The sequence below is a fragment of the Lissotriton helveticus genome, chromosome 11, assembly GCF_964261635.1.
Source record: "Lissotriton helveticus chromosome 11, aLisHel1.1, whole genome shotgun sequence".
Lineage (NCBI taxonomy): Eukaryota > Metazoa > Chordata > Amphibia > Caudata > Salamandridae > Lissotriton > Lissotriton helveticus.
In genome coordinates, this window is record NC_136072.1 from 1,157,514,805 (window position 1) to 1,157,542,614 (window position 27,810).

General features: G+C 46.8%; 1 protein-coding gene across 11 annotated transcripts in view; it reads right to left on the minus strand.

Annotated features, from left to right (window-relative positions):
- Positions 1 to 27,810, minus strand: part of EP400 (E1A binding protein p400) — a 522,955-nt gene that overhangs the window by 441,403 nt on the left and 53,742 nt on the right. For 8 of the 11 annotated variants that reach the window (XM_078667964.1, XM_078667963.1, XM_078667968.1 and 5 more), the window contains exons 2-3: positions 14,048 to 15,399; positions 3,494 to 3,584 (exon numbers count right to left, since the gene is read on the minus strand). In XM_078667964.1, coding sequence (XP_078524090.1) covers positions 3,494 to 3,584; positions 14,048 to 15,367 — 1,411 coding nt within the window. In that variant the 5' untranslated portion in view covers positions 15,368 to 15,399. The remainder of the gene's footprint in view (positions 1 to 3,493; positions 3,585 to 14,047; positions 15,400 to 27,810) is intronic. The other 3 variants (XM_078667969.1, XM_078667971.1, XM_078667962.1) reach the window with 1 other exon arrangement.

Here is a 27,810-nt window from a genome sequence, read left to right on the forward strand (position 1 = left end):
ATGAATTTATATTTTCGAGAGTGAAGAATCGAGGACACTAAATTAGGTAAAGAGCATTCATTGCATTGGGGACAGGGAAGGCACATTAGCAGGCAATAGATATTACTTTGCTGCAATGCTATCTGTAGACCACTCATTTAAAAGCCTGGGAGCAATTGAGATCTTCCCATATTTGTTCCAGGTCCCCAATAAACAAATTCAGAGTATTATCCTTCAATGTCGAACAGGAATAGACTCAGGTCGGAGAATTGCTGGCCTCAGAGGTAGATATCTTGAGAATAATGGATACCCCGTCTTTGTGATCTAAAAATGAAATACTCTTTAATCCATTTTCTCTTAAGACTGCTCCCTCTTTTTTAGGGAGAAGAAAAAGATTATCCAGAACGCATGGTAATAGAACTAGGAGCGAAGCACGAGTCACTTTATGCTCAATATAAAATTTAGATATTGTAATTGCAATTACAAAGTACATTATGTTGACCCGGATGAGATCTTTTTGAATGGGATTATGTCGACCATCTTTAGGAAGATCCTGGAAAGTTTACAAATTATTTGGGTTGCAGTTGTTGAGCTGGGATGTTGCAAAATATTGCAACGTGGGGTTAACCCGTGAATGTCAATAGGGTTTTAACCCCTTCCATGCGTCTGATGGCTCCCGGCCGTCCGACGTCACAGTGGGCGTGTGCAAAGGACAGCCGGGGGCCGTCCGAATCCCACCCACTCATTATTTCGCCCAAGCCACTCTGTCAACGGGTTAAAATGACTAATTATCCCTTCATAATTGGTATGACACAAAATTGAACTATGGACTCTTATTTTTGGAATCATCTTGAATAATTTTTTGCATTCTGTCTAATTAACTGAATTAGCTGGATATTTAAGGCAATAATTATTTGGCACTTAGCAGTTATGTGTATTATATATGTTTTTTGGAACTTTTTTTCTCCCTTGGAGAAGTAGATTTTTTATAAACTTTCACACCATGCACCATCAAACCTCACCCTAATGTCCAGACTCCTATTTTGTCTGCAGGCAGATCATACCAAGCAGGTTTCAAATGTGCACTGGTTCGAACTCTTTAAAAAAAAGTACTGCTTACCTCTTCTCTCCTAACTACCAACAAATATCTCCCTTTCTCTTCTTTGCAAAAATACTGGAAGGTTTAATCTTCAATGGACTCACTCTCTCAATCTATTTAACTCCCCAATCAGGTTTCATTACTCTCCAGTCCACTTGACTCACTTGGTATCCTTCCTTGTTAACATAATCAGGACCTTTGGCTTTCCAAGTAATTTCCAATGCAGATGAAACCCAGCTCATTTTAAGGCTTGATAAATCAGTCTCAGGAATAACAGAATTTCAAATGGTGTCTCCCAGCAGTTTTTCAGTGACTGAACAGTAGTAACCTCTTGAGAAGCACTACTGGGCCACAGTTCTCCCTTGTGCCAACCAGTGTGCGAAAGGGCAGAAAGATTTGGCTTATGGACTGATGAGCATCTTAGCATGTTGTCTGAGACTAAAATGGTTGTTTTATCCTGCTTCTATTAAATGCTTAAATGGAGATCCGGACAAGCATTTTGTCCTGAAATTCTCACAGCGGAATATAAAATTCTATGGCCATCACTATGTTTGTCTATGCGAACACTAACGATCTGGGTGACAAATACAGCTGAGCGCCTTGTATACAACTTCAGAAAGTTAGACAGACTCATCAGAAGCTTTTTTTGTCACAAAGGATTCTTTTAGTTGGAGTCCTTCTTTCTGAAGATCCCGATATAACATGGAGCAATTTATTAAATCGCTCTGAATGTCTTTTTCTAATACCAGTTCCTCCTTTCTCAAGACTCAGGTCAGGGAGGCGTTCTTTTTCTCTTATTGGTCCCTTGATTTGGAATGTCCTCCCTCTTCAACTGTGCAAAAACCTCTTTCCCACGTGTTTCCATTTCATCATTCAACATATTGACCAAGTTCTTAAACAGACCACACAGTGGTACAATGCCCGTACATCTCCCTACAGGAAAAATAACTTGTCATGTGGGGCTGCCAGTTTCTACTATCTCAACCCCAAAACACAGTTTTATATAGGTCAGTTCCTGAAGCCGAATTCAGAAGGTTTCTTCTTCAGTGGCAGTCTGTGCTCTCTGCAGAATCGTGTTCTATTGCCTTTAATACTTCAAACCGATTGGGAGACGGTGTGAGACACGGAGAATGTTAAGAGCCTTGGAGCTGTAGGGGTTTTAAGGACTGTTCAGGGAGCAGACACCAGCTCCCTCTGCCAGCGGGGCTCCAAGAACAACATGACCTCTTGCTTTAGGCACTTAGCCTTAAAGTGCAATTTCTCTGAGTTAACTTGAGGCTGAACTGCCTTATTTATTGGCCCAGAGAGGGAAGTAACAAAGGGCAAGAAAGGACACAACAGAGTACAGGCAAAAGCTGAAAAACATTAACAAAGCCTTCTGTGTCTGATAATTTCTTAATTTCACTGGTGTCAGGGAAGCCATCATCTTTTGTGACAGAAAAAGATTAGAAACAGCTAAAGATTAAAGATCAGCAACCTTGGCAGACATAAATAATGTGCCAGCTCCAGCCAAAACAGTACATGGAACACCACTGCACAGCAAACATGCAATCCGCAATTAGGGAATGTCCCAATTTGATCTCTCATGGATTTTGAGCAGGAATTCAGCAGGTCTGACTTTGGCCCTCATGTCAATGCATCCACATAAAGTGCACATTTTTCCACTGGTAAAGTGTCACAAGCAGAAAGCAGTTAGAAAGACAATGACTGACAACTGTTAACTTTAATTTATTCAACAATGTGCCCTTTAGTGAAATCTATTGGCTTTGGCAAGGGGCCTCACAAACATAATTTCGCCAAAAATTAAAAACAAAATTCAGGGAGCAGGAGAACGCACGGGGATTAAAACCGAAAATACAAGCAGCCCTGTAGCAGTGTACAAATAATTAGAAATAAAAAATATTAAACAGTGAAGGAGGAGTATGGAAGTAGTAGTGTGTGGACAGTCAATGCACTCCCCCCATGGAGTGCTAAAAGCAACATTTAAATAATTGAACCTTTCTCGTCGGCAGCCCAAGGATACACTGATTCAACCAACACCCGTGAGAATGAAATGGTCCATGTTCGGGATAATCATCAGAACACGGGGGGAGCCATCAACTCAGAAGCATGGAGGTAAGGTAGACAACAAACGTTAAACCTGGAGCAAGGTTGTGGACTCAAAACTCACTCCAACTCTATATTGAATACAAAAGGTTTCTTTGGCAACCATGTAGGTGAGATCTAAAAATAAAATAAATGCATGATTCTGCAATTTATATTGGTCGACCATTTAATCCCCTAAAGCTTACACGGGGTGAAATGTACTCTTTACGTCAGAATGAAAATGTCCATAAAAAGGCATATTATCCTCTTAATTGAACTTCAAAAATTAAATTCGGCGTGCACAGAAATGATGAGATAGAGCCAACTCACCTGCCTGCGTGGCTGCAGCCTGCCTCTTGTAAGCTTCGATTTCTATTGCATTTGCAGTCCCCGTCACGGGGCTCACTGTATGAATTTGCTGCTGATGGGAATGGAAAACAAAGTCATTAAATGTACAAATCACCTGAATGAGACTGCGCGTACACCATACTTCAGGGAAGGTAATCAAGACACCAGAGAGTTGCACTGAGATGCCTCACAGTGCAAAAGGTAGAAGCACAACTGAAGGTGGAGCCTTTGCAGGGAGTAGAACAATGATGGTGCCTGACCCAGTCACGTTCAGATGCAAGAACACAGCTTTCTGTCCAGATGAGTCTGCAGCTCTGTGAACCTAAACATGTTCATATATATCAAGTGCACCAGGAAGCCTCAACTGGTGCTAGATAGTACAATCAGGACTGAAGTCAGGAATCATATTACGGTTTAAACCCAGGCGGCAGTCTTAAAAGAAATAGGAAAAAATACACATGAAATATAACAACTCTACCAAAGGACTTGTTGGCGACATAAGAGTGACTTCTTGCCTACTTAGCATGCCTGCTATGGTTTAAGGCCATAGGAATACTAGAATACTGCATTTTCCCCACTGTATCAACCAATTTCATGGCCATAAATTTAGCTGAACTGATCTTGTTATATTACATATTTTTCAATATTTTTTATTGGAAATGACAACACTTGATAAGGGTCAGAAAAGATATGTTAATTGGAGACCGTTCCCAGGTGATTCCACAAAATAGCTTCATTCCCTTCACAGATCCGTCAATGTACAGATCCACAGATCAGACGCAGCACTACTCTCGCAATAGTTGCCCAAAGGGTATATATATGTAAAACATGGAACTCAAAATGAAGTCCAATTGCGAAAGGAGCCCGGAACCTCAGGTAACTTGGCTTGCGAACAGGAGCCTATTAGCCCAATGGTGGTGGTGCAAGCATGGGTAGCAGGCTTCCTCTGGCGAGTTGACGGATCAGCAATGACCCCATGGAACGATTAGGGAACGAGGACTAACTACCACTAAACCAGCTTGATGAAGTTTACGAGCTACATTAGGACACTCTGGTACAAGCAAAACATTTAAATTACAGCACGATTAGCAGACCAGTCAGTACATTTGTTTTTACATATTTTCAAATGGCAAAGTATAGTTGTACATACAATACATTTAACCCCTAGTCAGCACCCTCCAAACTGTAGCAGTCTGCACAAGGCAGGTCAGCTGAAAAGGCAGTCAGGAAGAGGTTTGGAAGACATGGTGGCAGACTGGTAACATCCAAGGAGTTCTTGAGTGCTTATTTCAGAAATACATGATAATTTAAGGCAGTGATTTTTAAATGAATTCTCTGGTTGATAAGCAACTGAAGGTAGTAGAGACCCCGCCAGTGCCCACTGATTTACACAGACATCCATACACTACAATCCATTTGTGTTGCTAGCTACAATATTTATAGGATTGGTATGCTGCCAATTTGTAAAAAAATTTCGCCTGTTTTATCCAAAAACATGTTAAGAGAAAGGCAAAGCCAAAAAGCTGTAAGACAATGTGAGGCTGGACTGACAGAGCAATCTAGAAACAGGAGTATCCCAGATTGTGTTCCAATGAAAACATAACAGCTACCAAGACACTGCACCTGCGCCACCTAAGGACCCAACGCACCCAGAGCTGACCAAATACATTGCCTGGCATCAAATGATTTCCATAAGGCTCAGCACGTTAAAGGTAATTGAATCACTGACAATTTTAATCATGCTATCAAAACAAGGTAAATAATAGTGAAAATGTGTTTGACAGGAGGGTCTGTTTCTACTGTAGGATGGCGTTGCACAATTCAGAATAGAGACCGGGCTACCCGTTTATCTGTTGCAGTTTTCCCAAATGCAAGCAACACGCAGGAGCAGTGTTGCTGAGTCTTCTAACAAGGGATAAAGTCACCTGTCCTCACTGTTAATCTACAAACAGGGTAATGCTCTGTCTGCCTAAACACAAAGTACCATTGCTCAATGTTGCGACCAGCCCATGCACATAACACTCACCTGTGTAGACCAGCAAGCTACCACAATTAAACATGCACCATTTTAATCTACTCTCAATTATAAGGCAATATTTGGTTTTGGGACCACACAAGGTGATCTCTGCATTCACAAACCCAACTCACCCGGATATGCATAGCAAAGAAGGGTCAGTGGACAGATTACATGGGTTGAAGGAAATAACATCAAGCATCTCTCCACTGAGACAACCAGTGTCGGAGCCCTTTAAATGGCAGTCCCCACCAACCCACAACTGTTGAAACTGTAGTCTCTGGACATGCCACACAGGACAAACAGCCACAGTGACACAGGAACAGCACAAGTAGGACACACCACATAGGATGCAGGAATGAGCAGAAAGCAAACATGTCAGAAGTCAGTACACAGAGCAGCATGCATGCGAGGCGCTGCGAAAAAATGCCAAAGACAAAAGAATGCTAAAGTAACTGGCTGCCACCAAAAGAAAAAAAAATGATCTCATGCTGAGGTCATTAGCACCTCTTTTCTTCAAGTGAGAGTGATGGGCTGTGGTGGGAAAGAAAAATACTGAATGCTGCCCAGCCAGAGGCAGAACATTTGGATGGAAAAAAATGAACGTCTGGGATGAGTCGACCAGTTTTGTTTAGGAGAAAAAAAAGGTACCTGAAACGGTTGCTGCTGTGTTGAAAAAGCAGCAGAAACATTGGGAGGAAGCTGGGTTGCAATAGCAACTGGCGTCCCAGTCTGTCCATCCTTTCCTGTCACAACTTTTACCTGAGACGAACGCAGTTTTTTGGAGTGGGAAAACAAAATAGAAAAGGGACAAATATATTTCGGTCATTCAAACGGTCTTGGCATAACTAATCAACAAGTGAACTGCAGGCACAGTGCCCCTGCTGCAAACACCTCAAGCACCCTATACTAATGGGATCCAACGGCCTGGAGGGGAGATGCAGCAAAAGGTCCTGAAAGGAAGCCAGAGGGGTACCCTACAAGCCCCTCCAACACGTGTGTTCTGAAGAGTCACTGCTGGTTTTCAGGCTGGAGGAGACCAGAATGGACAACGAAAGGACCACAGTATGTATTCCTTGCCTTATATACAGCTACAGTATTATCGAAAACTGAATCTTCAAGACTTTATTGGAGACATTGGGCTGACATTTTACCCTTCAGCCAGTTAGTCCAATTCCTCAGAGCCGCTATTACAATTTAGTCCACACACAATTTCAGATCAATGTGCAAAATTAGGTTTCAATGCGATGCACTGCACAGGTTGGCATTGGTAACACTAAAGGAATGTAACAGACTTCGACATGGCTAAAGGGATTCCTGAGGTCACCCCAGCAAAATAAATAACCAGCACCACTGTATGTTATTGTAGAGTACTGAGACTTTAACGCACAAGTTACTACTTGTGTAACGATATATCTGTAAGAGACATTAGTTAGTGATAGATTCCTTACCTTAGAATATCCCCAGGCGTCAGACTGGATCCGGAAATTTTTTGCGTAGCAGTACACTTGCGCGTCGGTAGGCGTCGTCTGCGGCTCCGCTTCCGTCGTCGGCGTCGTGATGACGTCGTCGGAGTACTTAGACGCCGCCTCCGCATGCTGACGTCAGTTCTTAGACAGAGCTTTTCCGCGCCAGAAGCGCTGAGCCATGTTAAAAACCAACACTGGTGCCATTGAAACTAGGGCCCTGAAAGCGGATAACCCTAACCCTAGATATCGGTTCGCAGAACGGGGAGGATGGGTAGGTCAGTAAAGAAACTATCACTAACTAATGTCTCTTACAGATATATCGTTCCACAAGTACTAACTTGTGCATCTGAAAGAGACACGTTAGTGATAGATTCCTTACCTTAGAATAGATACCCCAGCAATACCAACCCCAGAAAGTCCTGGAGGACAGAACGGCCAAAGAAGCCATCCCTCCGGACTTGGCTGTCGATGCAGTAGTGTCTTGGAAACGTGTGCAGCGAGGCCCACGTAGCTGCCTGACAGATGTCTTGTAAGGGCACTCCCCGGCCCAGGGCAGTTGTAGTCGCCGTGGCTCGGGTGGAATGAGCCCGCAATCCAACAGGGGGCTCCTTCTTAGCCAAGGAGTAACATGCCTGGATACACAAGATGATCCACCGAGAGATGGTCCTCTTGTGCACCGCTTTCCCCTTCTTAGCGCCCACGTAACCAACAAAGAGTTGGTCATCCACCCGGAACTGGCGTGTGCGATCCAAGTAGGATGAGAGCGCACGTTTTGGGTACAGACGGTGGAGCCGCTCTTCCTCTTTAGAGGGATGCGGAGGCGGGAAGAAGGTTGGCAAGGTAATAGACTGCCCGATGTGGAAGGCCGTGACAACCTTGGGCAGGAAAGATGGCTTAGTACGCAGCACAACCTTGTCCGGATGGACAGAAAGGAAGGGAGGAGTACAAGAAAGGGCCTGGAGCTCACTCACTCTCCTGGCAGAGGTGATGGCAACCAGGAAAGCAGTCTTCAAAGTAAGAAGGCGGGGAGGACAGTTGTGCAGTGGCTCAAAGGGAGCGCACATCAGAAAAGTAAGAACAAGGTTCAAGTCCCACTGAGGCATCACAAACGGAACAGGAGGGAATTTGTGTGTGATGCCTTTAAGAAAACGATTTACAATAGGGGACTTGAACAAAGAAGGTTGATCAGGCAGCCTTAGAAAGGCTGAAAGGGCAGAGAGGTAGCCCTTGATAGTGCCCAGAGCAGAGCCCTGCTGGGCAAGAGAAAGAAGGAAGACAAGAACCTCAGATAGAGGGGCAGCAAGAGGATCCACAGCCTTTGCTGTGCACCATGCCACAACTCTGTTCCACCTGCAGGCGTATACCGACTTCATGGAGGGACACCTGGCTGCCAGAATGACGTTACAGACTTCAGGAGGCAAGTCAAATGGCCTCAACTGTCGCCGCTCAATCTCCAAGCATGGAGGTGGAGACTGGACAGGTTCGGGTGGAGGACCGTCCCCTGCTGCTGCGACAGAAGGTCCTCCTGAAGAGGCAGACGAACCGGGGGATCGACTGACATATTGAGCAGCTCTGGATGCCAGTACCTTCTCGCCCAGTCCGGAGCCACAAGGATGACTTGTGCCCGGTCGCGCTTGATCTTCTTCAGCACTCTGGGCAGAAGTGGTATAGGCGGAAAGGCGTACAATAGACCGCAACTCCACTCGCGACGAAAAGTGTCTCCGAGCGAGTGCCGCCTTGGAAATTCCAACGCGCAGAACTGATGACACAGGGCACAGGTGTGACTTCGGCACATTGAGGGAGAACCCCAGCTGGTGCAGGAGGTCTGCCGTTGTCTGGAGGTGGCTGACGACTGTTTGGGGCGAGCCCGCCTTCAACAGCCAATCGTCGAGGTAGGGGAAGACTGAAACCCCTAACCTGCGCAGATGAGCTGCGACCACCGCCATCACCTTTGTGAACACCCATGGGGCGCTGGTAAGGCCGAAGGGGAGCACGGTATACTGAAAGTGTTCGTGGCCAACCGTGAACCACAGGTAGTGCCGGTAGGACGGGGATGTGGAAATAAGCGTCCTGCAAGTCCAACGCTACCATCCAGTCTCCTGGGTCCAGGGCAGCTAAGCCCTGAGCCAGTGTCAGCATTTTGAACTTCTCCTTCCGGAGGAAGCCGTTGACGTTCCTTAGGTCCAAGATAGGGCGTAGGCCCCCTTTGCCCTTCTTGGGTACCAGAAAGTAGTGGGAGTAGCAACCACACCCTACTTCTGGCCCAGGAACGCGCTCGATGGCCCCCTTGGCCAAGAGGGCCGTAACTTCCTCCTGCAGAAGCCGCAAATGATCCCCCGATACACAGTGGTACTGCTGTGGCATGGCTGGAGGGGTCGCCTCGAAGGGGAGGGAGTAGCCCCTTCGGATGATTTGCAGCACCCACCTGTCCGACGTGACAGTGCGCCAGTGGAGGAGGGGATGGCGAACCCTGCCCCCCACTGGCGTCACATGGGCCTGAAAGCACGGACTAGGAGGGGTTTGAGGCGGATGCTGCGGGGGAAGGTGTGGACTGACCTCGCCGTTGTCCCCGACCGCCTCCACGGCGGTTTCCACGGCCGCCACCGCGTTGGGTATTACCCTGCGGAGCGTGGCTGGCAGCATGTGTGGGTACACCCCTTCCGTGGCCACGAAAGGAGTGAAAGGCAGCCGATTGCTGGCGCGGGCCGGGAGGCCCAAGGACTTGGCCGTAGCCCTGGAGTCCTTAAAGCGCTCAAGCGCATGGTCTGCCTTGTCGCCAAAGAGGCGACGGCCATCAAACGGCATGTCAATCAGTGTGTTTTGGACATCGGCCGAAAAGTTGGCGGACCTCAACCAGTCTGACCGCCACTGTCATTGCCATCGCTCTACCTAGTGAGTCGGTGGTATCCAGCCCACACCGGATAGAATATCTGGCTGCATCCCGGCCCTCCACAAGGGCTTGGCTGAGTTTGGCCCGTACCTCCAACGGACACTCTAGCAGCACTTCCGCAACCGTATCCCACAGAGAGTGGGTGTAGCGGCCCAAGAGGCATGCGGTGTTGGAAGACCGCAGTCCCAGACTAAGGGAGGAGCAGATCTTTTTGCCATACTGCTCATACTTCTTGGATTCCCTGTCCGGCGGAGCTGACGGGAATGCGTTCTGGGAATTGGAGGCCTGGATGACCAGGCTCTCGGGGGTGGGGTGGGTGGACAGGAAACATGGGTCACCCGGAGCCGGGCGGTGGCGTCTGGCCACATTCCTATCTACAGGCGAACCTGTAGCGGGCTTGGACCAAGTGCCCAAAAGAACGTCGGTCAAGGCATTGTTAAACGGCAGCAGAGGCTCAGCTGAGCATGACTGTGGCTTAAGGACCTCAGTGAGGAGGTTAGTCCTCACGGCCGCGACGGGGAGCTCAAGGCCCTAGGCCTTGGCTGCCCTCATCAACACCACACTATAGGTTGCCCCCTCCTCCGTAGCCACGGTAGGAGGTGAGACAAAGCCAGTGTCGGGCGAAGTGTCCAGACCACCGGCATCCCCAAGTTCACCTGTCCAGTCCTCCTGGGACTGACATTCACGTGTCAGAGGGTCCTCAGACCCCTCCCAATACTCCTCATCACCCATCTGCTAGTACTCAGGGTCAGAAAATGATGGGGCCAGTTCATGGAAAGTAAACTCTCCGAACGGCGTCTGAAGCGGCGCCGGAACCGGGTCGAGGGAGGCATCGGGGACGGCGGCGCCCGAGGGCAGCACCGGGGGTGACACCTGGGGGGTCGGCGCCGGGGAGGTCGTCAAGTCCACCGGCGGCGACCCGGATCCGGAACCGGATCCAGTGGGGCCCTGCGGCGCCGGGCCCGAAGGCGCCGGCGGCGTCGGGACCGAAGACCCCGACCCGCTAGGCCCCCCAGACGGGTCCGGTGGGCCCGGAGGCGCCGCGGAGCCCGTCGGAGGGGAGTTGCGTTAGGCCCAGGGACCGGAGGGTATGAGGCCGGACGCGGCGCCTGCGACTCTGACGGAGCCGCGTGGGCGGTGTCACCAGAACCCCCGGCGGCATCGTGCAAGCGTCGGGGGAGTCGGAAGAGCGATGACGTCTCTTTGACTTCTTGTGCTTACCTGACGACTTCGACCCGGAGGAGTGATGTCGACTCCCGGAGCTCCGATGGCTCCTCTCCAGCGACCGGTCCCTCGACCTCTGTGCGGACCGGGACCGTTCTCGGCGCGGGGCCGGCTGCCGGAGTTCGAGCCGCTTACGGGACCGCTCCCGCCTAGCTTTTGAAGTCAGGGCCCGACAGTCGGAGCAGGTCTTGTCGTCGTGATCGACGCCGAGGCAGTGGAGACACCGACGGTGAGGGTCGGTGACCGACATCAGTCGGTCGCACTCCTCACAGGGCTTGAAACCTGGCATCCCTACCGGCACCGTTCGGAGTCGAAGACTTTGAAAAAGGATGATCAAAAGATCAAAAAAAGGTTAGTCAAAAAGTGACTAAGGTACCACTTTTTCCGGATCTGCACTGCTGGCGCAGAAAAAAGAAGAACTGACGTCAGCACACGGAGGCGGCGTCTAAGTACTCCGACGACGTCATCACGGCGCCGACAACGGACGCAGAGCCGCAGACGACGCCTACCGACGCGCAAGGGTACTGCTACGCAAATAATTTCCGGATCCAGTCTGACGCCTGGGGATATTCTAAGGTAAGGAATCTATCACTAACGTGTCTCTTTCAGATATCACTGGGTCTATGGTCACAAAGTACTACACATTTCAATCTTAATACGGGACACTTCTGAACACACACCATAGGAGGGGCCCGTCACTGGCATCCAACAGTTTTAGGTAGTGGGCCTTTTGCTCCCCTATGATGAAGAAAAACAGTGGCTGGTGTGAAGCAATCTCTTCCCAAAAACAAAGCCCAAGGTTTCAGAAGCCATGAGAACAGACTCCACTGTACAAAAATGATCAAAGAGAGGGAGCGGAAACTCTGGTGGTTACAAGACAGTGGGGGTGCAAGCAGCAGATCGTTAAGGCATTGCCTCTATCTCCAAATCTTTTGAGGTGCATTGAAAAAGAAAAAAGTAAAGGACAGGTTATACATAATCATAAAGCGATGGAGCTAAAAGCAGAGGCAAAATGCAAAGCCAAGTCTGCTACAACCAGCGCTTCAACACTTGAAAGCAGGAAGAGGTCTTTGGCACAAGCACCAGCCGCACAGCTAAAGAAATCGGGCATTGCACGGACAGGGGAGAAAGGGCTTTCAACTTACACCAAAACACTTACACCAGTGCCGGCCATGCAGGCAGGATTCCTCACCATGTTCTGGGAGTAGAGTGGCTACACATATAGAAATGGCCAACTGGGCTCCTAGACCAATCCTAGAATACTTCACCTAAGGTGAGGGACACTGATAGACATCTCTGGGCTTAGTAGTAGGAAGGAGGCAGACATTCAGCTGTCCACTGGTACAGATTGCACACTGGCCACGTGCACCATGTGAAAAGCCAAACTTGATCTTCCACTTTTCTCTCTTGCGTCCACCCAAAACTTGGCTGTATTAGTTAAGCCAACTATAACTACAGCAGCTGCAAACTAGATAAGTGATGAAAAGAAAACACCAGCTGCCTGACTATTGAGCCTGGAAGTTATGACTGCTTCTCAGTTTACCACGTCTCTCATGATCACCTCACTTTACTCCTGAATCTCCCCCATCTCCCTTCCCTGAGCCAGTATTTTTTATATCAGCAGGAAGCAGTAATTTATTTTCAGGTGTCACGAGTTAAGGTCTTTGGATAATTAAAGGCAGTGCAAAAGAGGAATACACGAATGGGTGCTGACCTACATACATGTGGTTTCATAATCTTCATTAGTTGGTTGGGGGACATTGGAAGTAACTTAAATGAATCTTTATCTTCAGTTTCAGCTACTTTGCTATACATTACAGCACTCCTATCCTCCTGCCATGAAACACAGTTTTACTGTGGTGGCAGTGTATGCTCAAAAGATTCCATGAAAAGTGCTTGGACACTACTGCCTAAGCAAACAGAAAGATCGAATAACCACCACGAGGTTACATGCTCAATGGCCTTCTCCTCCGACCATCATTCCTCCAAAACATTATTCGGAGACACTTAAGTGAAAGTATGTCCACTCTTCTAAGGAGCCACTAGATTATGAATGGGTTCAGACGCCTTCTACAAAGAGTAGTGATATTTGTACTGCTACCTGCGATTATCCAAAGCTCTGAACACCAATAAGCCATGACCCAAAAGCAGTGATCTTTGATAACTTGTACTCCTTGTTAAAAGAAGCGTACCTTTTCATAAACATATCACCACTGATAATTGTCTGTACAAATTACAAGGGTTGTTGTGTCTTTCAAAAGAGGCAAACGTTTGTCCCCAAAATTAAATGCAGGCATACTCTGGCATGCAGAGTTGAAATAGGCACATAACATATAAGCCTGAGTGTGTGGTCTAATGAGTCTGAAAACCAGAAAGAACAGAGAAAGACAGAGCCAGGAGGAGTTTGAGACAGAGAGGGAGCTGAACAACAAAAGAGAGAAAGGGGAGAGGGAAGTAATAAAGGGAGAGAGAAACAGAGACTGTCCAGGGAGCTTGGGATGGCCAAACCATCAGAGGAAAACAGCAAAGTTAATGCAAATAACAAATGTCAATTGGTAGGTGCTGGACAGAACAGGGTGTCAGGGGAACAATTTTTTCAAGTCAGGCTTTAAAACATGAAAACGTTCAACTTGTAATGCAATTCCTAACAAATATGATCTAAGCAAGCCAAGCGTTTACCTCTGCCGCCGTAAAACCGCCCACAGATGCGGACAGGCATCTTTAGGAACAGCAATTACATTAAGGAGGTACAGCAACAGTCAAGGATTTCTTATTGATCCCTATATTTCTAGATTAATTTGATGAAATGTAACACTGGAGTATAAAAAGAAGTTACTGTTACTTACAAGAGCACACTATTCAACACTGAAATCAGCAAAAACGCATACTTCAGGCCACCCGTCTTGCCAAATGAGAAAGCAATAATAAAAACCACTTACCTCGTCATTGATGACCTCGGACTGCTCTTCCTCCTCGTCTTCCTCCAGCTCCAAGTCGTTCTGCCTGAGGTATGACTGCAGGAGCATACAGTGCTTTCTTCTAAAGGCTAGGAAATCCATCATGTTCCCTTGGAGCTGCTGCAAGAAGAACAGCTCGATCAGATACTCCTTGAGGGAGTCCTTCATGGCCTTCATCTGTCGGTGATGGTGCTCCAGACACTGCTTTCTCATCTGAGCATCCTCTTGCGTTGCAGGAGGAATCTCATCCAGTTTCTTGGGTTGTTTTTTCACTGCTGTGCTGATGTTCTGAGCAAGAGAAAGACCAGAGAGCCCGGGAGGGCCAGTGGCACGAGAGGGGCTTGTTGGAGTAGGCGTAGAGGTCAAGCCAAAAGATGCCGATCCCCCAACCCCTGTTAACATTCCCCCTGTAGTCCTCTCAAAGCCCAAAGATCTGCTCAGTTGTTGCCTGTGAAGCACCTGCTGCTGCTGAATGAGCTGGCCCTGGATAATACTGCTGATCTGCGGGGGCAGATTGTTGGTTGTTATAAGGCCTGGACTGGCCAACGGCTGCATGCTTGCAACACTAGTTAGGGGGCTTTGCGGCCCAAGATGATGAATTGTGCCACCAGTTTGTGAGTGAGGCTGGGAAAGCCGCCGCTCCCGCACAGTGGTAGGTGTCCCTGGCTGCAATTGCACTTGTGTTGCCTGAGTAATCTGAGTCATTCCTGATGCGTCCTGAAAGACGAAATGTCCACCATTGGAAGGACTCAGACTGATCTGTCTAACAAGCACACTTCCGTCCACATATCCTCGTGTGGGGCTCTGGCTGCACATAGTAAGCCCTGGGCCAGGCGTACTTGTCCGAACATTCTGCAGGGTCTGCATGGGCATGGGTCCAGGCTGCGTGGGACTTTGAGACTGGACCTGCTGGGGCAATGGTGAAGTGACCTGAATGTACGATGGAGACCCGTGTTCAAACCGTCTTTGTTGAGAACTAAACTGGAAACCTGGGGATGCAGGGTTAGGAAGGGGCAAAGGGGTCAGTGTTATCTGCTGGTTCCCAGACACCACTTGTCCAACGTTCTGCAGCGTAATGTTCACGTTTTGCCCTGTACTCGCATTTCGACTCATTATAAGCTGCTGAATCTGGTAACTGGGAGACTGCTGTCCAGATGGACTCAGTGAAGGTGCAAAAGAAGCAACAGGGGACTGGGGTAAGTTCGCTGGCATAAGTTGCTCCTCACCCTCGGTGCCAGTGAAGGATCTGGACCTCTGGAGCTGCTGGTGCTGGCTATTAGGGGGCCCACTTCCATGATGCATGATTATTCTCTTTTTTCGAACGTGATATTACCCTAAGAGAAAATGAAAATAGGCTTAGAATATAATGATAAATGAACAACTCAGATAAACATTCAACAGGGTGGCTAAAGTTCTCCTTTCACAGTATGCAAAGCCTGCAACTGACTGCAAACTAAAGGTCTGCAGGCAATTAGCTGTCATTATTTAGTAAACCAATACAATGGATTCATATACAATGTGTTTATTTTGCAACGCATACTTGTACAATGCATTTAAATGTTATTACATTTAACTTACAGCACATCGCTTTCTGTTACAACCTGGCAATGTATCTCTCTATTTTGTACTTAAATAAAATGAAGTATTTTACAAAATAAATTTAATGGTTAGGAATTTATTTTTCTAAATTGAGGCCACTTTTACTTTCTCCATCAGTAAAAGAATGAATAAATTGGGCAAAGAAATTGCGGGTAAATGGATTGACTCCACTGATGAAGAAGAATTGGACTATAGTTACCAGCATGCTCTCACTGGAGAGAGCGTGGAGTGCGTCCTTTATCATTTTCTTAAGAAAAACATTCATGGAGTTAGAAAAATGAATTATTTATGGAAAGTTTATTAAGAGATACAATAAATGAAAGGAAAGTTAGACAAATACATGAAGGAATAAGCCACATTGTATTATAGAAGGAACACATTTGTATGTTACAAGATGGCGCTGACTTTCTTCTTTTGTTTCCAGTGTTGAAAGAGAAACACATATAATGAATTGTGAAAATGGTGTTCGTCATCGTGAACAAGGCTGCGTCTGCCAGCCAAAATACGTAGATTTGTTCATTTACGGAATAAAATTTGGTGAAATTGACAGGAGTGTAGACATCATTCGTGAAAGAGAATGTGTTTCGCAGGATATGGAGATATATATATACACACACACATATATATATATATATATATATATATATATATTTATATATATATACACACACACAACTATATATATCACACACACAACTATATATATGCATACATATACACACGCGTATATTATATACGGTGCCTTACATTTCCTAAGAATCATTTTCGAAAAAAGATAAATATGTGTGAAGTAAACGCATGTCTTGTACAAGATTTTGCGATGTGAAAAAATACTTTGGAAGAATAAGTATTTTTAAATGATTTGTAGTAAATGTAATATACCAAAGTAAACTAATATTTACTGACCCCTATGATACAAAATAATAGACTTGGACCTTGTAAAGGCATTTCAATAAGTACCTCTGGATGAATATTGCACTACAAACGTGATTGATGTGACTGTGGTTCAGAAGGTACCTTCTTTAAGATTTTAGGAGGGTTATCACATCCTCAAAAATCAGGACAGTCTTACTTCACTCCACTGAGAGCTCAGCCACAGAAAAACAGTTTTTTACATAAGCATTTTTAGTGCAATTGATACAATAGACTGAACAGAGTATTAGGATATAACTATTTTATGGTCAGACAAAATAACCACTATTTGATGTGCAATTCTGCAATGCTGTACAGAAATACACAAACAGAGGAAAGTGTGCCAGTAAGATTAAAATCCGATGCTCACATAATAGTATAATCTACATTAACGCGAAGATCTATACAAATCAAAAGGTAAATAGGCCGCTGTGTTTTGTGAAGAAAGTCAATCTTTCGAGATTTTATGAAAGTAAATGGGCATGAGAAATCCTGAAGCAACATCTCACTGGCAAAAGTTAAAAAAAAAAAAACTAAAAAAACAAGCACTGACAAAGCCAATAGGTCTTACAAGAGCTATTGACTTTGTCAATGTGGTTTTACCATGTTGTACAACAGTGTGGCTGCTGTTCAGCATGGCTAATATTTTGTGGCGTGGAGTGTCCTAGGGGGGGGGGGGGGGGGAGGGGTTAGAGTGTCACAGACTGGATTTGTAGGAGCACAGGGTCGTAGAGTGGAGTAAGGGGGAGTAGAGTGTCGCTGAGGTAAAAGTCTGGGGATGTGGATCGATGACTAACAATGATAGCCCAGACCACTAACGTATCAGCCAGCTGTTTTGGTTTGTGACGGATGCTGTGCAAGATCTTGCCGCTGCTCACCAGACTTAGAGGCGGGTGGTGGTCCAGGAATTAACTCTCTCTTGCTTGGACTAAGGCAACTCTTAATACCTGGGTTTCCCCAAGGCAGACATTCAGAAACTTCAAGGGGCATAAAATGCAGCTGCATGCTTGCTTCTGGGCATTTCCAAATCCAAATCAGCCCGGCAGGGGTTGTTGGCTTTGCATTGGCTCCCCATTGCTCAAAGAATTTAACTGAATTTAAGTCCCTGTGCCTGCCCATAGAGCCCTTCATGGGAGAGGTCCTCCAGTCCTTCAACAATGAGCTGGGCAAAAAATGTTCCCACCGCAAAAATACCAAAGTCTTTTGCTCTGTCACTGCTGGAGTCTGTAACATTGCAGAGTCTCCAGCAGCATAGCGCTGAGGGTGTTGGATGCCAAAAAGAGCAGGTTACAATATGAAACCTGCTCTTTTTGTCATCAAACACCCTGTGCGTGCAGGGCAGCAGGCATGGAGGAGGGGTGGGGTGGCGGAGTTGGGGGTGGCGGCAGAGAATATTGAGGGTATGTAAAACAAGCATTGGCATAGCCAATAGGTCCTGCTTTTGGAACCTTATAAGTATTTAGTTATGCAGCACAATATCCTTGGTGCAACAACATCAACTGTTGCATGGCTAAACACTTATAATGTCCCAAAGACGAGACCTATTGGCTATGCCAATGCTTGTTCCACTTGAATTTATTAACTAAACCATGGAGCCGGTGAAATAGCTCTGGCTGGGCGGAATGAGGAGAGAGGCAAGATGGCATCCAGTGATTTAAGAACCCAAATGACCAGAAAGAGCTGAGGAGGAGCCGTGGCGACCTCACCGGTGGGATGAACTTCCGAGCACCTGTGTGTGTGCACGGGAATTTAAACACCACTGTAAACGTGCTTGGCGAGCAGACTTCCTGCAGTGACTTTTCAGCGCGCGCAGGACGGGACCACCGGTGGCCCCAACGGCATGCATTCACTGAATGCGACAAGACGGACACGTGGGGGCGTTCCTAGCGCTGGTCCGCTGGACGTTATATAAGCATTCGCACAAGTCTGGTAGGCATTGGCTACAACATGCAGTTGCCGGCGTTTCTACAGAGGCGCAAGGAGTCGTACCAATCTATTTCTAGACTTTAAAAATACAAAGGAAGAACAACACGCCAGATAAGGTGCGTATTATGTGTGCATGTTTACAGCGTTAACAATGAAGGGAGATAATCACTCTCAGACTGCTGACACTAAAAGTGTTTGGGGCGTCCCCTAAGGTCTGCACACAGGACACATAATAGTATAGGTACATTTCAGATCAATGACATTCAGTCTTGAAAGTACTGTGTAAGGTGACTTGAGGGCTGTGAGAAAGCAAACTGCAGACGTTGAATGAAAACTGCAAAATACAGACCATGGAAAACAGATAGAATGCTTAGATAGCTGTAAACACCCGAGCCATGTCAGGAGGGAATACCTCAGGTACCCAAAGATTAACAAGGAGGAAAACCGCTAACTAACACTGCGGGCTCTTGTTGGCAAAGTGAGTTATAGAATCTGTCAATGATATTTTAACGCATAATAGACTGTACAAAATACATATATTTTCCTGGTAAGGCTATGTGGGATTCGAAACCTTATGCATCAATTCTTTTATTGATTGATTGTGTATATGTTCTGCTTATTTTAAAATAATAAAATATACTCTTTGTGATATTTGGTAAATAAATCAGATTTATATGAAATTGTTATACTAGTTTATCTGTCCTGTACACTGCTCCACTGCACACAAAATTTGTGTTCTCATTATCAATGTGTTTTTGTACCTGATATCCTAGCAGGACCCCGAAGTTGCCTAGGTATTGTTATTTTGATTAATATGTGGGATTCTAAAAACATGACAATTCAACTATTAAAATAAAGGCGCTTTAAAATCCCCCTCAAGCCCCGAGGGCAAATTGCACATGTACGCTAGAACAGCAAAGGTCTACAACTCCATGAAAAAGGCCGGTGGGAGACACCGCTCCAGTGCAGACTCAGAAATATCCTATAAGGCCCCAGACACAGGCATCAGCCCCCGGAGCAAACATCCTAATCGCGTTTGTTCCGAAGAGCTGGACGGTTTTATGAGTGGTTTGATCCCAATGTACACCAAAGATGCAGAGGGAAGGCTTCCAAGCGGATGCACCCGGCAGAGGCTGGGTGCCTAACAATACCCTCACACTCAGGGCTGATTACTTCACATGCTTTAGCAGAGTTTTCCTTAGTAGCTATGGTAGAAAGCAGACTGTGGGCTTAGAAGCAAGCTGCCTAATGTGGAAACACTGGCACAGCACAGCGTACTTAAAGGGAATCCTTCAAGCACGGCGCCTCTGGCACGAGTAATGTACGACAGTCTATGAACAGTATCTGCAGTAGGTATTATCTAAGACCGCTTCGAAACAGAATGAATACAGAGTACGTTAAGTAAAAAGCATATATAGTCTGCCGTTCATGTAGGTGTGACTACTAAGTAAGGGTTGTTTGGCAGACCACAGAGTCTTGAGGCAGAAAAATGCTAATATTATTGGATAGATGTTCTGCAAGCAGGGATAGTATACGACATGTATCATTCAATATCATGTTTTATGTACATATCAAAAATGTTTAGTATGGAACAAACCTGAAGGGAGGGATTGGTAAAGCATGTACACTTTATTTGGATGTGAATTGTAGAAGAGATGTTCTACAAGCGAACATTGATTCTAGGATGTGCATGAGCCCTGCACAGTTAAACAATAATACTGCGGAACGAACATCAGCAGTAAGGTGTTCTCTACCGAAAGACGAGAGAGGGTGTGCACGCTTTATTACAGTGTCTATTTTAAGGTTGTGTTTGACAAGCAATGACTGTGGGTATGCATTCTAGCACATTAATGGCGTGCAGACACTGTGGTGTGAGTAAACAAACATGGAAACAAGCGCAGCACCGCGGGCGCGAAAGTTAAAGCATGTTTGGAGTTTCCCTTGCGGGAGCGAGTGAGATAATTGCCAACATATGGCGCCGCTGCTCGCTCCCGCAAAGGGAAAGGCCAAACGTGCACGAGCCGCAATAGAAACCAATAGAAAATATGTAAGCGTTTAGGGAAAAGACCTGAGCAATGGCTAAAGGTCCCCGCCTAAGCAACGCTTGCGCGCTGCGTAGGCGGGACCTAAAAAATTAGGAGAGGGGGTCAGGGACAGTAAAGCCTATTAAGGGTCCACAGGGGGCACACAAACATGTCAGGCAGCCTGCAGTCTAACTGCTCAGGAGGAGGCTAAGCGCATTTCAAAGGCAGCGGACAGAGGAATTTAACACCTCTGCTGCCCTGTTGCTCACCCTCCCTTTACTGGCTCTGTGGCAGCACAGAGCCAGTAAAGAGAGGGTGAACACCAGTTTTTTAGGTCTCGCCTGAGCCAGCGCCCGCGCTGTCCTGCGAGACATTTAGTAGGGGCTTCAAAAAGTGCTACCACAAGCTGCTTTTGCTGGCCTAGCGATTGCGTTCACGCGCGCAACCGCTAGCTTTCCACCTGTCTTTCCTCTCACTGGAGTGCTTTCTTAATCCTCCTCTGCCCCTCCCCGTCGCGCTGCTTTCACTTTCGACATTTTGTTTAAGATTAGCGCGGTGCCTGCCTCACGGCCACTGCGCTAATTTATATCATGGCAGCTGCTTCCGGAGACTGCAAAATCCTCACTACTACATGCAAACCCAGTCCGCCTTGAAGATCAGACACCCACTGGCTCCAGTCTGGCTACATTACATCACCGTAACTTTTTTTGCGGTGCTCCTCAGTTCAGGGCACCCCCTCTCTCGCATGTCTCGCCACACCACCTCACACCCTCTTCTCAGTCTAACTCTCTCTCACCTTAGGACCCCCCCACACATCAGTTCACATTATCACGCAACCTCTGGTGCTTGCCACTCCCTCCTCCCCATCTTTGCAGACACCCCCATGCTCCAGTCTGGCCTCCCACTGCAGATGTCTCCTCCCTTACAGTCCACACCACCTCCACTTCACACACTAACATTCAGAGCCTGGTATTGCGCTCACCCCTCTCTGTACTGCGCGGTGAATGCCTCACGGCCACCGGGCTAATTTAAATCATTACAGCTGTTTCCCTTGCAGTCCCCGGATGTCCTTCTTATGACGCCGGCTAATAATTGATCCCTATCAGCCTTCTTTGGAACTACCGGGCGCCTTAAATTGTTCTCTTGCTTCACGTGGTCTAATCTCACCAGTGAGTCTTGTTATCCACCAGTGCTCGGCTCCCACTTCTTGCTTGCTGACGATCATTATGATAGGTTCCCTTGTTAGTCTATGCACTATATTCTGCTGAATTGAGCATGCCTCCCCCACACTCCACTTGTTCCATGACTCACGGAGCGCTTTGGAGGCCTCCTGGTTTTGTCTCATTATTTCGGCTCCACCATTGGCGTTTTTATATACCCACGTGTATTCCTATAAATTATGTCACCTCCCTTGCCTAACACCGTCCCTTGCCTTCCACAGATTCGACCCTGGGCACCCCCGTCTGGCAGTGCTTCCGCCCCTGCCTCTACACACGAATTCCTGGGTGCATTGGCGTTACCCTGTATTGGAATTCACGTCCATTCAGGTACCTACCCTCTCCGACTAATTTGACCCCGCCGGCTTTCCTACATTATCCTTATTCCATCCTTTCTTATTGGCCCATGTATAGCTTGTATAAAATTGTAACATGGTCCTGAAACTGGACCAGGTTACAATTGACCACCCAGCGCAACTCTATGGTTCATCAAATTGTAAACCTCCTTCAATCTTTGTAACAAATTACTCTGAATCGAGAAAGCTTTTGGGTAATTATTGCCATTATTGTTTTTCCTGCGCCGTTTTCCGCTGTCTCACTTTTCACTTGCGCCGTTCCAAAGGCCGTGGCTTACAAAGATAATGCCCCGGGCATTACGAACAATGGGCAGTTCTATCCCCACCACATGTCAGAGACGAGTGTTGTCATTCTCACCTTTTCCGTGCTCCTCTGAATCCTCTGTTTAATTGTTTCCGCGTAACCATAATGACCACTGATGTGGAGTGCTTAAAATGTCTATGGGACAGGTGTGACATCCCAGCAGGGAAGAAAACTGTGTCTCTGACATTCTATTCACAAGTAGACAATGGGGTGCCCTGCACTACGGTAAAGGACAGCATAAGAATCCATCCACAGGCGATTAATAGGCAGAAACAGAGCTACAACAGAAGCATTTTGCTTTGGAAAGAAGTTTGAACAAAGCTGTTAATAGTGGTTTGTTTAATTTTCTTAGTGCTTGGAGTTATTGCATTATGTGAAGTAGTATTTAAAAATGTACTGAACAAAAAAAAATTTGTGTTGAAAAAAATATTATATAAATTCTGTTTAATATACATGATATATAACTCTACATGGATGCTATTATTGTCAGTAAAACACTCTTTTTCGGTCACTAGGACCATAAAAGCGGTATACATAAAATACATATTTACAAATCGACAACAACTCTAAACTTGTATGGGTGAAACTGCGAGAATAATTAACAAGCATTGGCATAGCCAACAGGTCTCGCCTTTGGGACCTTATAAGGGGTTTAGCTTCAAATCCTTCTGTGACAGCAGGGGTTTAGCTATAAATATAAGCAAGACCAAATTCCTTGTCCTTAATCCCCCTAAGAAATCCGTCGCCCCGCCTGTTTTAGACTCCACCCCCCTGGAGAGAGTCAAAGAATTTGACTACTTGGGAATACGTCTGTGTGACTCAATGAGTTGGAAGGCACACCATCATAAGGTGTTTCTGACTCATAAAAGGGTCACGGGTGTCTTGCTCAAGGAACAACGAGCCTCCTCGCTGAAACCAATCGGGGCAGTGCTAGATATCTACAGAGCAAGGGTTGTAAGCGCAGCTTTATATGGCGCCGAACTGTGGGGTACGCAGAGAGTCGATACTTTGGCCCATATGGAAAACAATTTCCATAAAGATCTGATGAGGCTACCCCACAGCACTCCTACAATCCCTCTCTTGTTGGATGCAGGTACCCGCCCAATTTGTGAGCAAGCAAAATTACGCCCCCTGTTACTTTGGTCCCGGGTATGGAATGTCCCAGAATTGTGTAGTTACGCTGACGCCCTGAAAGATCTGTTGTCTCTCCCAGGTTGTAATAAGATACCCTGGTTCAGGGAGGTAAAACGATTGCTCTATGAGCTGGGATTGGGAGATGCTTGGGCCAATAAAACAGCACCGCCCAAGCTGTTTCTAAAGAACGCCTACTGGTTATGGGTAAAAAATAACAGAATGCGTAATCCCAATCTTTGCAAATCTGTTGCCCAGTTTTTACTAGTCAAAGATCTCCCCTTCAGGGAACCTTATTTGGACCTAATCCACAGCTCTGGAGATAGATCACTTTACTTCAAATTTAGGGTGGGTGTTCTCCCCTTAGGATTGTTTACTTCCTCCTGGAATCCTCCTTTTCAAACGGTCCCGTTTTGTCCGTTTTGCGACTCAAGGGTTGAGTCTGTCGCCCACCTTCTGTTTGAGTGTAGTGTCTATGCAGCTCCTAGATTGAAATGGCTAAAGCCCTTGTGCAGAAGTCTGGGAACAAGATCACACCTAGAAGCCCTATGTATACTACGCTCTGATGCCCGCCCATTCTTTGCATGCTGCATGGCAACATTTCTTGGCTGGGCATGGCGCATAAGATCTGTAAGAAAGCTATTGATCCAGTAATGCCCTTTTTTTATGACCTGTTTTAGATACTAGTGCAAATATTTGTAAGGATAGCTTAAATGTGTATTTTATGTATTATTGTTCTTATCATGATTCCCTACGGTATCTTATATTCTGCATCTTTGTAATGATTTTACTTTTTGTACTGCTTTTATGATATGTACCGTATCGAAATAAAGCTATACTACTACTACCTTATAAGTGTTTATCCATGCAATAGTTGATGTTGTTTCACCAAGGATATTGTGCTGCATAACCCAAAAGCGAGACCTATTGGCTATGCCAATGCTTGTTTAACATATTGTGCTGGCACTTCTGGAAAAATTGCTGCATTTTTACAGAAGTGTCGATTGTGTTTCCAAAACACGAAATCCTGGGGGATCTGATTGGAGTGGGTCAGACTGTTTTGGATTGGAGTGGGGCAGACTGTTTTGGATTGGAGTTGGGAAAATTCGAGTGGAGTGGGTTGGGACGATTGGAGTGAATTGAATTTGGGCGAGTGGTTTGGATTGGAGTGGGGTGGATTGGATTGGATTGGTCTAGGGTGGACTGGATTGGGTGTGGCGGATGGGTGTGGGGTGGATTGGGGTATACTGCATAATTTCCATAAATTACACACAAGCATTTTCAATGCAATAGGTCTCGCATTATTAAAGTTTGAGCTATTGGCATTGCTAAATAATGCAACACCAATAGCTCAAATTTTAAAAATGCAAGACCTATTGCATTGCAAATGCTTGTTTCTGTAGGTTTTACTCTCCACCTAGGAGCTCATTTCTTGTTCCTATTTTGAAACACTGCGGGCTACGTCAATGCCGTCCTGCTTTTTTGGCTCTCCAAAATTTGGAGAATGAGCACACTGTTTATAGATTAACAACTTTCCTGAAAATTGTTTTGAGTCTATGGAAACAACAGTGTACCTAATTGCTTTTAAAGAGTTGTGGACTTTTATAAAAGACCTACTGTATGATGGTTTTGTAAATGTAATATCTTTTTAACTGTTATGAATGTAATTAATAATGAAATTATGTCTGTATGAATTGGAAGATTGTATTTAACTTTGAGCTTTTATGACTGCTTGTTTATTCAATCGAATAAAGCCTTCTTTGATTTGATTAATACGGCACATCAGTGCACGTTCATTCTATATCACAAAAACTGCGCAGATTTGTATTTCTTCAGTTCTGCACACTCAACAGTTAAGTGTATGTTCCTTAGGCGTGCGATTTGCTTAAGATATATAACAACATCCTTTACATACGTGCCACCCTGAGGTAGTGGGTTACCAACTAGATGCCCTCGAAGGTGTGTGCATCCTACTTCCTGCCACACAGTAAGTTGCACACACAGGGCTAGTGCCCCATTACACAAGTACAGCCTCTATCATCAAGAAGAGTGCATAGTACAGTACAGGGTGCTGCAGTGCAAGGGAGGGGGACCACTGCAATGTGGCCCCACCAGGAGCTCTTGAAAAGTGTTGCGGGGTTAATAAATATACATTGCAAAATGTACAGATCACCAGACCGGATTTAAAAGGATCACATGAGCTCCTGTTTTGCGGACACCCTTGTGATGTTGTGTCACGGCGGTTCACCCATCCCCTCAATAGCCGAGGCGCATGTCTCCTTTCACAGATGTACAGTCTGTGTCATGCAAACCGCTGGATGTGCACGCAGGACACCCGCACAAGTGCACAACCTACAATTCACAGCCACTGGGCTGAGCACAAGCAGTTCATCAATCCATGTACTTTATTTGTGTTCGAACCAGACCCAGTGGCTATTCTGCGCAAACCTCACCAGCATAAACACATTATGCAATCATCTCACAAGTCTAAACACATTAGACCCTAACCTCCTAAGTAGAACTCTCATTAGGGGAATAAATCACACAGTGAAACATAATCTCACTAACATAAACCGTGATATGCACAACAACCTCAACCATAAAAAACACATTTAGAGGTATAATATAACACAGGGTGCATAAAACATACTACATACATTACATTTCCTAGCACCACATCACATTAGGGCCTGGCGCCCTACAATTCGAATAGTCCCCCTGGCCAACTGGCCATCTCAAAAAGGGGGCTCAAATGCCCTATGTCCAAAGAGTCAGGGCTGTTGCCTATGCAGCGAAAGTCAAGGGTGCGCCAGTGCGCAAACCTAAACGTAGCAGCTGCCCACTACTTGCTGGGAAGCTGGGAAAGTATGGGGCAAAGGAGTGCATCTCACTCCTACTCAAAACATGCCCCCCAAAGAACTGTGCGCCTAAACGGTGCAGCTGGCACTAATTGCTGCGCAGCTGTAAATGAGGGAAAGGCCTGGCACCTTTGTGCTACTTCTGTCCCTCTCAGGGACTCTCTCAAGAACTGCGCAAAACGTTGCAGCTGCCTGAACTGGTGCGGCGCAGCTGGGGATAGAACAAAGGAGCGCCCTGGCACAACTGTGCCCTCTGGGCCTTGCTGGGGCTCTTAACACAATATTGCCCCTGTTGGAGCCACGCACGGGCCCTGAGAATAATCATGTCCACAAGGCTGGAGCCATCTAGGCTCTAAGAATAAACTTGCACATGTGTTGGGGCCACTCAGGGCTCTGAAATAAGTATGCCCCTCGCTAGAGTCACAAGGGCTCTGAAAACAAAAGATGCCCAGCTGTCGGAGCGTCCCGCAACTGCGGGCCCGCTCACCAAATTGGCACTGTGTACCTTATATCTGGCCTCTTACCCCCCCCCCCGAGCCGTCGCAACTCGCAGGCTCCTGGCAGGGGAAGGGTCTTCATTGTGGATGCAGCAGGGGCAGGCACTGGCAATGTGCCTCATGCCCCCTCTTCAGAAAACAGGCTGGGGCGCTTGCGGGGCTCTCTCCACTCACGGGAGCCCCGCCTTCTCACTCGCCATGCTTCACGCGGTCCCCCGTCTCGGGACTTCAGTACGGAGCCAGTGAGGCTCCAGGCTGCCTCCTTCTCTTCCGGGGCTTCCCTCAGCTGATGGGAGGCCCGGAACTCTCGCGCCTTCTTCCGGCCCAGCCGCCGGCCCCGCCCAGGTCACAGGCAGACTTGCCTGACTTCCGGGCGGCCGCAGCTGGGCAGCGAGACGCGGCCGCAACTTCTCCGGGCACAATGAGGGGTAGGCTCCCTCTTTAAACTAAAAATAGCAAGCGGGGTGGCCACCCGCTCAAGCTAGAAGGGCAAAGTTGCGGGGTGGGCACCCGCGCATCAATCAAAATAACACGATAAGACGCAGGGTGGGCACCTGCTTAATTAAAGAGAAATGAGGGGGGTGGGCACCCGCAAAGCTCACAAGGAGGGGGAATCCCTACGAGGGGGATTTGCTCAGCCCCTAGGCTCTCCCTCTCCTAGAAAAAAGCTTTAAGACAGAGCGCTCACAGGGCGCTGGAAGGCTGTATCAAGCCTTGGCACAGCCAAAGAAAAGCAAAAACTCCAAGAAGTCCTGGATGTATCAAGGGGGCAATGTAGGGCCCTGGGGCCAGCACAGAGAGCCCTCCAGCAGAGAGGCAGCCCCCATGGCGGTCCCACCTGGGCCCCACCAGCAGCCAGCCCCCTCCTGTCATGATCCAAAAGCAGAACATTTTCATGGGGTCACAGCCCCAAATTTTATA